This window comes from Symphalangus syndactylus, chromosome 18, assembly GCF_028878055.3.
Source record: "Symphalangus syndactylus isolate Jambi chromosome 18, NHGRI_mSymSyn1-v2.1_pri, whole genome shotgun sequence".
In the NCBI taxonomy this organism is placed as follows: domain Eukaryota; kingdom Metazoa; phylum Chordata; class Mammalia; order Primates; family Hylobatidae; genus Symphalangus; species Symphalangus syndactylus.
The window spans coordinates 46,090,055-46,103,814 of record NC_072440.2 but is presented as its reverse complement, the minus strand read 5'-3'; the positions used below and the strand labels follow the sequence as shown (position 1 = coordinate 46,103,814).

Below are 13,760 nucleotides of genomic sequence, written 5' to 3'. Positions count from 1 at the left end.
ATCCGTATATCATCTTCTAAAAAAACAAAACAAAAAAAAAACTTTCAAAACAAAGGCAAGAATCATGACTTTCATATAGGTATAAAATGCAAGTAAAAATTTATTTTACTCATATAAGGGAACAAGGCAGATATTACAACCAGTTCAAACTAAAAGTCAAAACAGCACTAATTCGTGTGAAATAAAGAAATGTAGTGAATTGCAAATAGAGACAAAATTGGGTTTTGTTGGGGAAGGTCTATTTATTAAGTAGAACACAGGACAGAAATTACATGTGTATCAATTGTGTACAACCTAAAAAGAGTTGCCAAGTAGCTAAAAGATAAAGAACTGATCTAAAATCTGATAACCTAGAAGGGGAAGTGTGTGCTAGAGACAATGCAGCTTTCCATTGAAACAAAAATTTTTTTTCTATTCCTTCTCCATTTTGATTAGGAAATAATCTCAGCAAGAGATTATTTGTGATCACAAAATAACATTGGTATGATATTTAGCCTTATCATTTACATAGGTGTAGCAATAGTTAATTTGTCATATACGCTTTCTTGTTTGCTTTGGTGAAAGTTTTTACAAGGAATCTCTGATTGGACTTTTAAGTCTCTTGAGCTAGGAAACCACACCAAGAACTTGCCACTAGATTTAAAATCTAGTAAAAAGATTCAGTAAGTCTGGAGTATGGCCTAAATATCGGTATATTAATAAAACTCAGATAAGTGACATTGATTTCCAGTTGACATTTACTGGCCTAGAAGATGCAAGATTTAAACTACAGAAGATGCAACCAAGTTAATATTTTTAAAAATAACAAATTATGACTGATAAACTATACTGTAATTATTTGCTGGGCAAAGCAGTACAAGGTCTGAGGTAAATAGAACACATCTTGAGCAGTGAAGGCACTGATAATTCCCCAGGAACTTACCATATAGCATACAATTTTGGTTAATAACACTTTACCCATGAAATTTAACCTTGAGATGGCTAAGCATCTTTTCTGAATTGCCAACTTTTCTCAGAGTTGACAACTATTCCCAAGTAGCTCGTTAATAATAGCATATAAAATAAATCTAATTATTTTTAGCACCTCTCTTTTCACAAAATGAAAGAATGTATCTTTGTGATTTTCCAGAGGCCTTCTAGGGAATCTCAAAGATAATTCTAGGTGCAGTGATATCCTGAAAGTTTTATTTTACATTTAGGATTCAGTTGTGGGAAGGTAAATATCAAAAGTTGTCCGGAGATGTGAGCAGTTAGGATAGATAATCACAGGTACCTGAGAAATGATATGTAGCCACTCACTGCAAAGTCACAGTAAAACTTAAATATAGAAGGTAATATGATGGTAAAGAACCTTAGCTCTTACCATTCTCTTTCTCTTTCTGGCACAATCAGTCACTTTACTTGAGGACATAACTATTCTCTTTTTCCTTTAATAAACGAAAACCCAACTCATAACCTTGCATGCAAAGTTTTACCTCTCTGCCACCATTTCTTCTATTCCAGTTTCATTTATGTGTATCTTTTAACCAAAGTGACTGATTCCATAGAGAAACTGGGAGATGGAGAATTGAAAATGGTTACACGTCAGCATTTTAGTAGACTAGCAGATCTCATAAATACACATAACTTTCTATAACTATATGCATTCCTTATACTCCAACTTCTCCAGGTGGCAAAAATTAACATGTTCATTAACCAACCCAGAGAAACAGCCTCTCTGTAGCATATGAAAATAAGTAGCAAGAGTATATAAATTTAAAATTTTGCCTGGTAATTATAATGGAGAAAAGATGTCTTTTCTCACCCATCACATAGGTTCATCTCCTATAATAAAAGACAGTTAAAAATAGAAAAGCACATATTTAATGTAAGTTTTATGTGATACAGGACCCTTTAGAAATGAAAACCCAAAGAAACAGGAATACTTGTGTATTTTATGCTAAATTTGAAGAAAAAGTACATTGTGTGTGGAAATATGACTGGATAAAGAAGGTATGATCCAATACTAATAAGCTAGAGAGAACTTAGCTAGGCCTGTTTGTTCAGATTCTTCTCTTAAGTCCATCCCTCTTTGATATTCCTTGCCTCTGGGTGATAGGGCACATGAGTGTCTTATGACTTCTTCCACGGGAAGGCCAGAGAATTATTTTATGGTCTACTTCAAGGTACAAGGGTGGTAGGAGGTCAGAGTGGCCTTCCTTCTCTGTTTCCTCAAATGCCAAGGTGCCATTATTTTAGGGTAGCATGTCCCGAACCCTGTCATTATCAATGGATTAGTATTCTGTCTTACTTAGAAGAGATCTAGGGTTCACAACTAATTGATCACAACCGGTTACAGATTTCATTATTCCTTTTCCACTCCCACAGCTTGACTCCACTAGCCTTAAAAAATAATTAAAAAAATAAGAGATCTGGATATCTAATAAATATCTATTAATTACCTGACGATCTTGGAAGTTAATTTTGAAGGTGACATATTACAAAACATAATTATTGTTAATTGTCAATAATGAATCAATATGGTTAATCGTAAGTTTACATTTTTCATGACTAAACATTAAACAAGTAATTCCGGCTTATTTGATTAGTAAACATGTATAATTAAAAAAATATGCAAGTGGAATAAAAGTCTGTTTATATATTTAACATTGATAAACCAGAGAAAACCTTGCTGTTTTATTAAACCAAAATTATTAGTCTTGTTTGTCAAGATTTACCTACACGATATGAACTTGAAGTCTCAAAATGTTTGTTAGTTGCTCTAAGAGTACTTTTTAAGTACTCTTAAAAAGTACTTGTAGCTTAAAATAATTTCTAGCACACTGAAAGTATTAGAAGTTCCATTTTCTTCTCTGAAAATTTTAAGATTATTCAGTTTACATAATCACTTATTTTTCTCTATAAGCTAATCAGAACAGAGTTCCTTTTTTTTTTTTTTTTTTTTTTTTTGAGGTGGAGTCTTGCTCTGTCACCCAGGCCGAAGTGCAGTGGCTGCGATCTCAGCTCACTGCAAGCTCCGCCTCCCGGGTTCATGCCATTCTCCGGCCTCAGCCTCCCGAGGAGCTGGGACTACAGGCGCCCGACACCATGCCCAGCTAATTTTTTGTATTTTTAGTAGAGAGGGGGTTTCACCTTGTTAGCCAGGATGGTCGCGATCTCCCGACCTCGTAACCTGCCCGGCTTGGCCTCCCAAAGTGCTGGGATTACAGGCATGAGCCACAGCACCCGGCCCACAGTTCCTTAAAAAGACTTTATAATCTAATTAATCAGTGCCACCTGAAGGTAGAAAAGCCTTATCTACACGCACAGTAAGGCTTTTCTCTATACAGACATTGATAGACATACAGTCACACAGAGTTTATAACTTCAGTTCTAAACTTTCAGCCGGCTGGGCACGGTGGCTCACGCTTGTAATCCCAGCACTTTGGGAGGCCGAGGCGGGCGGATCACAAGGTCAGGAGATCGAGACCATCCTGGCTAACACGGTGAAACCCCGTCTCTACTAAAAATACAAAAAATTAGCCGAGTGTGGTGGTGGGCGCCTGTAGTCCCAGCTACTCGGAGAGGCTGAGGCAGGAGAATGGCGTGAACCTGGGAGGCGGAGCTTGCAGTGAGCCGAGATGGCGCCACTGCACTCCAGCCTGGGTGACAGAGCGAGACTCCGTCTCAAAAAATAAATAAATAAATAAATAAATAAAAATAAAATAAACTTTCAGCCATGAGTTAATAATACAAAATGATGAAATACCAAAGAGCTGTTCTTTTCTGAGTACAAATTCTTAATTGATTTGAGTCCAAAATAGATTAACAAACTAGATTCTCCATTTTTTCTCACCGAACAGAGAATAGACCTCTATAAACCATTAATCCATTTATGGGGATCATCAGATGGTCAGATTGCAAAACCAATTCCCCAGATTAGTAGAGAGCAAAAGACCAGAGTCAGCAGAGTTCTCTTGCTGCTTTGGATTCACCTTTTAGAGCCAAGAAAAGAGGTATGCAGGCTTAAGCATAAGGTACACCATTTCTTTGATGAAGAAGTTTGCCTGCCTTTGGTTGATACATCTATAGGATGTCTCAAGGGGACCTCCAAAATTGTTAAAAGAAATTTTCCAGAAAAAGATACACTGACTCTAGCACAGATATACAATAAACATGTATTGAAGGATTTTACTCATCTGATATAAGGGAGCCAGGCAAATGTTATAACCAGTTCAAAGGACAAGTCAAACAGCACAAATTTATGTAGGGTAAAGAAATGTTGAGATGAGTTGCAAATTGAGACAAAACTGATTTTTCCAGGACTGGGTTGAGAGGGGAGTCAAATCTATGAGAGAGGACAGACTATATATCTCTCAATTATAGTTGATTCTCCTTATTCACAGTTACGTTCCTTAAAGTCACTATGAAACACTAAATTAGCAGGAATTCTTATTCCTCGGGATATACATGGTTAGGTTCCTGCAGGCCTCTGGTCGCATAGTTTGTCATCTGACCAGTACATAACCTTGTTTTGTATGTGTTTTTGTTTAAAGATACCTTATTTAATACAGTTAATTCATCAACATTGAACTCACAGCCAACAGCACTGTAACTCATGCCTAAACAAAGCTTATCTGAAACACATATTGGCACATCACAGCTTTCTTGGAACACTAGATAACGTTTCAGCACAGTGTTTGGGGACCATTTTAAACAGTGAAATTACCAAAAAGCAGCACAGAAATGCAAAAAATTGGCACTAAATAGAGCACAAAAAGTATGCTTGTTTACAGTATGAGAGCTGAAACAAGAAGACAGAGCATATCCTGCTTCACCTCATTTAGAAATGTGTGTTATGGGACTAAAATTTTTTGACATTCTCCACATGTCACAAATGACCACAGAAGCACCATGGGCATTGATTTAGGAGTCACAAATAAACTTTAGGTGAATTCACGAAAGATTTTTTTTTTTTTCCATACATAGCTTTTTCCTCCCAATGTTTAATCCTGGATCCTTTCTGTGGCTAGGAAAGTACTGCTAAGGCGTGAGCACGAGAGAGAATTACATATGGTGGCTTAGTGACGTTCCTGGTATATTATAGGTTAAATAGGATTCTGAGAATCCCTGTGAGTAGCTTGCAAATCTCTGGGAGTGGTTTTTGGCTATTTGTGTAGTTTTTTTCTCCAGAAAAATGTGTTCTAAATTTCTAATGACTGACTTTCAGATGTACTTTTGGAACACAAAAGCTGGAGTAATGGATTACTACCTTGGTTTGTTTTGTGGCAAATGCTGAATAGTTCCAACTACTGCTTTGAAAATAATAGTAATATTATGTAGCAAGTATATTATTTGAAAAGATAAAATTTCAGGGGGCCGTTGACTGTCACATCAAAGCAGTATTTTGGGGTTTGAGAGGTGGCACAGCTACAGCAGGTGTAGAGTATTACTAATCTAACAAATATTTCAGGTGCCTCATGTTTTCACCTTATTTGCTTGTTTAAATCACTTTATATAAATTTCATGGAAAGACTTGCTTTGCCAGTGTATCCGAAACCGCTGTTATTTCTCCATAGTATTTTCTATAGAAGATCTAGGATACTTTTACATTATTCTGAACCATTTACCTCCTACTGTACCCCACCCCCATATTATATACCTAATTGGTAATTTCAAAGAGACTTTTAAAGTGAAATTCCTAAAAAGCTATTTTTCTTTTCTCCTTCTTAAAATTATATGTTAGGGTTATGCTCTGCTTTCAGCCAGATATAATGTGGGTACATAGCCTGGTGAAGAATCTTGAAACCTTCCAAGTACCAGTGTACCTTGCTTTGGCCTCCCAAAGCTTTGCTCTTCTGATCCCACGCTTCAGTTGGAAGTGACTGTCAGTTACGTCAGTTTGTGCCAAATTATGTAGTAGTTCTTGTTCTGTGCACAAATGGAGAGTAGGAAAAATCATTTAGCTGTTCACTTGCAAACTCATGTCAAGGTTTGAGATTAGGTTATTAGAGAAGAAAGACCTTTCACAGAACATCAATCAAGGTTACTTGAGGTAAAACATTTCACAAGCAATAAAAGAACTGATGGATGTTTGTATTTTTGTATTACTGAACAATAAATGAAATGATTCTGTATAAAAATGAATGGAATTGATTTTATTTTTCTGTCTTATATGTGAAATTCATAAGTTAATTGTGGCCTGGTTTTGTTCAGAGGTTGGGGTTTTTTGGCATTTGAAAAGATGATTATATCATTTATATCATAGGAAATAGAATATTCCACTCACAATGTGGAGATCTACAAAATAAACTGGCATATTTCAGAAAAAGAAATTAGGCATGGGATGTTAAAGATCACATTTTAAGTTTACTACAGCATTTTCCAAAGGTACTTCTCTGATACTAGGGCATAAAGTTCAAACTATTTTTGTGAAAGCGTTTCAGTGTGTGAAACAGCAAAGGGAGCCAGTTTCTCATCATTTAGGTGCTGGTAGTTGGGTTTGTGGCAAATCTGTGCCACATGGCTACTCTCCTCTAGGAAGTGACGGCAGCACTGGGAGCTTTACCCATCCCTGGTGCAGCTGCCTTGGACTCCATTGCTTTGATCTTCTTCTGTTGCACAGCTGGGAAGAGCAAGGGGCTGGTTTTCAGTACCCTAATAGAACCACATGTGGGACCATTATGATTGTAGACTATACCTTCATTTTATATAAGCATTCTTCAGAGAGTGCAAGTATTTTCACTTCCATGTTCCCATTCAGAAAAATAAGTTTGGGCTCTTTCTTTTAAAAAAAAGTTATTTTAGGGTTAAAGACATAGAAATTTAAACATTTAATATCTACATTTTATTTCTAGCAAAATACATTCTTCCGTTTTAGCAACAAGTGTCAAATAGGAAGTAGAAAAGATGAGTATAATTCGTCTAACTTACCTGTTCTTAAGCACACATGCTTAATGTCCTTTCAAGTGTTATTGTTAGAGTTTTATCTTTTTAGCTCAGCTTCACTGTTTGCTCAAGTAACCTTTATATTCGAGTACAGTGGGACCAGTAAATTTGTTCATCCAGGTACTGTAACATAAACACCTTGGAGGAGGATGCTTGGAAATGTGATCAGATTCTTAACAGTGTCTCAGAAAACAGCAAATTTTATCATGATGACAGCCTTACATAGTAGAAAAGTTTTCTGAATAAGGAATAGAAAATCCAAAGAGAGATGTATGTGGATTCTTAGTTTTAGTCTCTGTTGTGAATTGTCATTGGACTTCCTCATATGCTCCTTTGCGTTTAGAGAAGCACAGTTGCATGTGCAACTTTGGAAACAAAGTTGTTTGCCACAGAAAAATGGGAAGATAGATAATAAATTTTTTGCCCTACACATCCTAACAATCATGAGTGGTCAGTGGTAATTATATAGAGATGGATCCTATTAGCAAATGCAGGCTTCTTCTCTGTGTATTTTTGTTTGTTTTTCACAGGGTGCTTTGCCTATCCACATTCCAATCTCTCTGTCATGATACTTCTATTTATTGTTATCACCATCAACAGCAACTGTAAGCTGGCTCACAATTCCCAGGAGCCAGCTCACTCCTTAGTTACCAGGAGAAAACCCAAAGTAGTTGTTCTTTTATGTGTATAAAACTTCATTCTTCTCACATTGCAGTGACCCTGACCACATTTTGAAACTCCATAACCAGAATAGATATTAGATCTGTGTCTGAGATCTGATGTAGTACAAAGAATTCTCCCTGGCGGCTGAGAGGGTAATTGAGTGAATGAGAGAGTGATTATCAGTTTTGTGTTTGTGTGTATATTACTAGTTCCTAGATACTTGAGTGCTTTCTCATTTCTTCTGCAGTTTCTTTCCTAATGTCTTTATTGACCTGGAGAGTGTGTGTTGGGAGGTAATAAGAGGAGAGAGAACTTAGGTTTCTTACCTATCATTTGGCAAGAAAAGATTATGGAGGTCATGGGTTAATTTTCCAGCTATCATTATAACCAAATACAGAATCTACACTAGAAACCATTTCCTTCCTCATAATTGTGGGAGAGCACATAGGGAACATAAATTTATTTTACAGGGATTCTTAAAGTCTTTTCAACATATTTTTTCAAATAAAAGGAAATGAATGAAATAGATAAAACTTGTAATTGCGGGGTATTTTTAAAGAAATGCAGTTTTATTAATAAAGTACTTACTTAGGTGTTAAAGTCCATCTTGGTTAAAATCCTGGTTTTGCCACTTATTAGCCCTGTGACCTTAGGCTGTTTATTTTCTCAATATTTTTTCCTTTAAGTTAATGTAAAATTAAGATATATATTATAATGCCTTCCTTATAGCCATGCAACCTATAAACTCCGCACATAAAATTTCAATAAAAATACATTTCAAGCACTCAGCATGGGGACTAGAACATACTACCTAGTACACCAGGAATGCTCTTGCCTCAGGGCCTTTGCAATTACTGTTCCCTGCCTACTTCTCAGGGAGGGAGGTCTCCCCTGTGTACCCCATCTAAAATGTTTTCTCCTAGGTTAGACTATAGCTAGCTATACCCGAAACATCACAAATTCAAATTTAATGGGCTCTAATGTAATGGAAATTTTATGGAGACATGTTGCTACGAAGTTGTGAGTCAAATTTGAGGACCACATAATACTTAACATTTATTGAGTGCCTACTATAAACCACAAGAGACAATGTAGCATAATAGGTAAGGCAAAGCCTCCAGAATCTGGCCGTCTATGTTTAAATCCTGATTCTGCCCCTTCTTGGCTGAGTGACCTTATGCTAGTTGCCTAACCTCTCTGAGCCTCAATTTACTCACCTGTACAAGGGGAATAATATTACTTCATATAAAGGTTTTAGGAAAAGTAACTTTCTCATAGAACTCAATAAATGATTGTTAAGTCAGTTGCTTTCTAAGCACTTTACATGAATTATCACATCGTTATGAAGTACAAGACATGTACTTTAATCCTCATGACAACCTTATGAAAGACAAACTTTTCTTATGCCCTTTAGTAAATTTTTTGAAATGGAGATAACTACTTGTTAACGTACGTACTTTATAAGTCCAGATTCTTTTAAGGTAAGCTATAGCTTTGTAACTTTAATGGATAAGAAAGTTCTCAAAACATATATTCTACTCTGAAAGTAAGGTTATGTTGAGCAAGTAAATTAATATTTTCTCTCCTGGATTCTGATGTTTCATTTGCTTTCCTGCTTCCCCATTTCCTTATAGTTGTTGGACTTTCTTTGGAGATGGAGTTCCAGCAGTTGGGAATGTAATATTCTCTTATGGATAAAGTAGATTAAAATTTTAAATTAAAATACTCTGTTAAATGTTGTTACTTTCCTTTGTGAACAGTAGCAGTAGTATACTTTGATGAGTTGAGTTTCATAGGCTTAACTTTTGTGGTAAAACTAATACTAACTAAGGGACTATTGAAATGTAAGCTTTTTGGCAGAAAGTACTATACTTACCAAGATCAAGAAGCTCATTTAATTAGACTATATAATAATCACATTTTGGACATTTTATACATGACTGCATGATACAGCCATGAATTAGATGTTTCAAGATTAGTTATTTGAATAAAGTCCTGAGAGAAGAATAAATTACAGGTGTGGGAAAATGGATTTTATGAAGAAAAGTGAATGTTATAGGGGTTGCCTAGCTTAGGGAATAAAAGAATGACTTAATTACATTTTTAAGGAGGAGGATGTTGATTTGTTTCCCATGTTTTAGGAGAACTAAAGAATAGGACTTAATGCAGAAAACGTGGACATACATATACCCAGTTTTCAAAATTACAAAATGCTGGAATGGCTTTGGAAGGAAAACATAAATACTCAGAAGAGAACAGACAGCTTTGATTAGTGGCCCTTACTTTTTTATGCACAAAAATCTCCTGGAATTATTGATAAAGTGTAGTTTCCTGGGCCCCTACCAGAGATTCTGATCTAGTGGGCCTTTGGTCAGGCCTAACAATTTGCGCTCTGTATCAGGTACTCCCATCTGAGTCCAATTAGTGCAGATAGCCCTTGAAATAAATGTTGAAAATCAATTTTTGAGTTTAATCAATCAGTAGCCTGTCCAAGACCAGGGGATTGAACCAAGTAACCTCTCATGGTCCACTTCAACTATGTAGTACACACATGCACCCACACACACGCACCCACACACACGTACATATATATACGTTTACATATTTTTCTATATCCCTTTGGAAGAGTTCCAAACTCTTGTAAAGAAACCAACTTTTAGAAGAATAGTGAGATTGGTTATAATGTTCATCGCTCTTCATTGCAACTATTTTAAAGGCCTATGTTAAACCACAGAGTAATGGAAATTTTTACATAATACATAGATACCAGTAATTGAGCAAGGTGAAATTGAATCGTAGTTTACATCTTTAACTTGAGATATGGTAAACTGCAGGCAATCTTTTGGACCCTTTTCTCACAGAGGATTATAAGAGAACAAATAGTAAGTATATCTCAGATGTGTTGACATATACTCTTGATGATAAATGAACATTAAGTTATAAAAGCTGGCCTCTGCTTGCTGTGCTCTTCAGGTATCCTCTTTAATTCTGTTTCTGTGGATTTGTCTTTGTTTTTTCCTCCTAGGATGGAGCTATGACGTTGAAGAGAGGAAGGTTCCAAAACCCAAGTCCAAGTCTTATGGTGCAAACTTTTCTTGGAACAAAAGAACAAGAGTATCCACAAAATAGGTTGGCACTGACTATATCTGTGCTTGACTGTGAATAAAGTCAGCTGTGCAGTATTTATAGTCCATGTATAATACATCTCTTAATCTCCTAATAAATTTGACCTTTAAACTACAGATGATACATTTTGTGGTGTCTATTTTAAATGTTTTTTGATGTCTCAAATTGAGCATGTTTCAATTTCCTATATATAGAGGAGATTTGAGGTGATCATACCTTTGGGAAGTCTTGGTACTTAGAATCTATTAACAGGAATGCTTGAAATCAGCTGGAACATTGAAGTTTTATATTTGTTTTTTATAGCCATTCTCAAGTTAATATTGTTTATAAATCACCAGCCAACATTATTAAAATGTCGTCTTAGAAATGGTTTTATCATAGGTAGAGAAGTACACGATAACACTGCAGTCTTATAAACTTAAACCCCTATCTTGTTATTATTAAAGTTCTCTTCTTTTAATTACAACTTTATAATTTACTAAGGTACTTTGAGCCTGAATGAATTGCATTTCATAGTAATCTCTGCCCAGAAATCAACACTTCATGATTATGAGGAGTTCAGGTGAAGATTTCATATTCTTAGGAATTAAGACTCAGACAAAATAAAAATCAGTTCATTCACGGGGATTTGTAATATTCACTGTTTTTTTTGTTTTTTGTTTTTCGAAATATAAGTAGATATATGCTTTTATGGTTAATCATTTAGGTCATACATTAAGAGTTAAACACATGCTTTGTTTGGCTATTCAAAGGACACTTTGTATACTAACCCTCATAATAACCCTATTAGCAGAAACAATTATTTTACCCATTTTGCAAAGAAAAGACAAAAATCAAGGCTGAAAATGATTAGCCTGCTCAAGATCACACAGGTCATGCACTGTGGCTCATGCCTGTGATCCCAGCTATGCAGAAGACTCAGGTGGGAGAATCACTTGAAGCCAGGAGTTCAAGACCAGCTTGAGCAACATAGCAAGGCGCCATCTCTAAAAATATATAAATAAATAATTTTTAAAATAAATAAATTAGCATGGCATAGTGGCATTCGTGTGTAGTCGTCAGCTACTCGGAAGGCTGAGGCAGGAGGATCACTTCACCTCAGGAGGTCAAGGCTGTGGTGAGCTATCATCATGCCACTGTACTCCAGCCTGAGCAACAGAGTAAGACCCTGTATCTATCTTTAAAAAAAAAGTTACGCAAGTCCTAAGTGCCAAATCTGGGACTTGAACTTATGTCTGTCTTCAAAACTCATAATCTATTTTTAGTTCTGAAAATAATTAAAAATAGCTATTGGAGTTAATGTCAGATGATTTCTTAGGATTTTTAATGTTATTTGATGTTTCAAAAGTTATAAACTAAATATACATTTTCTTACAACTGCATTTCTGAAAACAATAGCTCTCATTGACATAGTTTTGGAGAGCATACTGGCAGCCTTTTTTCAAAATGTTAACTTCATATTCCATTTAATTTGAAAAATGCACTTACAGGCAAATAGCCTGTAGATATACAGAGGTAAATGTCCAAAGATGTTTACTGTAAAATTGTTTCTAGTAGCTAAAATGTCGAAACAATCTAAACATCTATTAAAGGCAGAATAGAGTTCAAGAGTATGATACAGCTATTTAAAACAACAACAAAAAAGTGTATTAGCTTTCTGGAATGAAGTTCAAGGTATATTGCTAAGTGAAAAACACCAAGAATAGTAGATAACATGTGGTGGTGAAGTGAGGCAGCAGATGCTTACATATATGTACCTGGAATATTTTAGAGAAGATACATAAGAAATTTTTTTATGGCTTATATTCTTCTTTTATATATATATATATATATATATATATACGTTAAGTTTTAGGGTACATGTGCACACCATGCAGGTTTGTTACATATGTATACATGTGCCATGTTGGTGTGCTGAACCCATTAACTCGTCATTTAACATTAGGTATATCTCCTAATGCTATCCCTCACCCCTCCCCCCTCCCACAACAGGCCCCAATTTGTGATGTTCCCCTTCCTGTGTCCATGTGTTCTCATTGTTCAATTCCCACCTATGAGTGAGAACATGCAGTGTTTGGTTTTTTGTCCTTGCGATAGTTTACTGAGAATGATGGTTTCCAGCTTCATCCATGTCCCTACAAAGGACATAAACTCATCATATTTTATAGCTGCATAGTATTCCATGGTGTATATGTGCCACATTTTCTTAATCCAGTCTATCATTGTTGGACATTTGGGTTGGTTCCAAGTCTTTGCTATTGTGAATAGTGCCGCAGTAAACATACGTGTGCATGTGTCTTTATAGGAGCATAATTTATAATCCTTTGGGTATATACCCAGTAATGAGATTGCTGGGTCAAAAGGTATTTCTAGTTCTGGATCCCTGAGGAATCGCCACACTGACTTCCACAATGGTTGAACTAGTTTACAGTCCCACCAACAGTGTAAAAGTGTTCCTATTTCTCCACATCCTCTCCAGCACCTGTTGTTTGCTGACTTTTTAATGATTGATTGCCATTCTAACTGGTGTGAGATGGTATCTCATTGTGGTTTTGATTTGCATTTCTCTGATGGCCAGTGATGATGAGCATTTTTTCATGTGTCTTTTGGCTGCATAAATGTCTTCTTTTGAGGAGTATCTGTTCATATCCTTCACCCACTTTTTGATGGGGTTGTTTTTTCTTGTAAATTTGCTTGAGTTCATTATACATTCTGGATATTAGCGCTTTGTCAGATGAGTAGATTGCAAAAATTTTCTCCCATTCTGTAGGTTGCCTGTTCACTCTGATGGTAATTTCTTTTGCTGTGCAGAAGCTCTTTAGTTTAATTAGATCCCATTTGTCAATTTTGGCTTTTGTTGCCATTGCTTTTGGTGTTTTAGACATGAAGTCCTTGCCCATGCCTATGTCCTGAATGGTATTGCCTAAGTTTTCTTCTAGGGTTTCTATGTTTTCAGGTCTAACATTTAAGTCTTTAATCCATCTGAATTAATTTTTGTATAAGGTGTAAGGAAGGGATCCAGTTTCAGCTTTCTGCATATGGCT

General features: G+C 35.8%; 1 protein-coding gene across 3 annotated transcripts in view; it reads left to right on the top strand.

Annotated features, from left to right (window-relative positions):
- Positions 1-10,832, top strand: part of NDUFS4 (NADH:ubiquinone oxidoreductase subunit S4) — a 130,282-nt gene extending 119,450 nt beyond the window's left edge. For all 3 annotated transcript variants that reach the window (XM_055251678.2, XM_055251677.2, XM_063622653.1), the window contains one exon: positions 10,616-10,832. In XM_055251678.2, coding sequence (XP_055107653.1) covers positions 10,616-10,628 — 13 coding nt within the window. In that variant the 3' untranslated portion in view covers positions 10,629-10,832. The remainder of the gene's footprint in view (positions 1-10,615) is intronic.
- Positions 10,833-13,760: the final 2,928 nt, after the last annotated feature.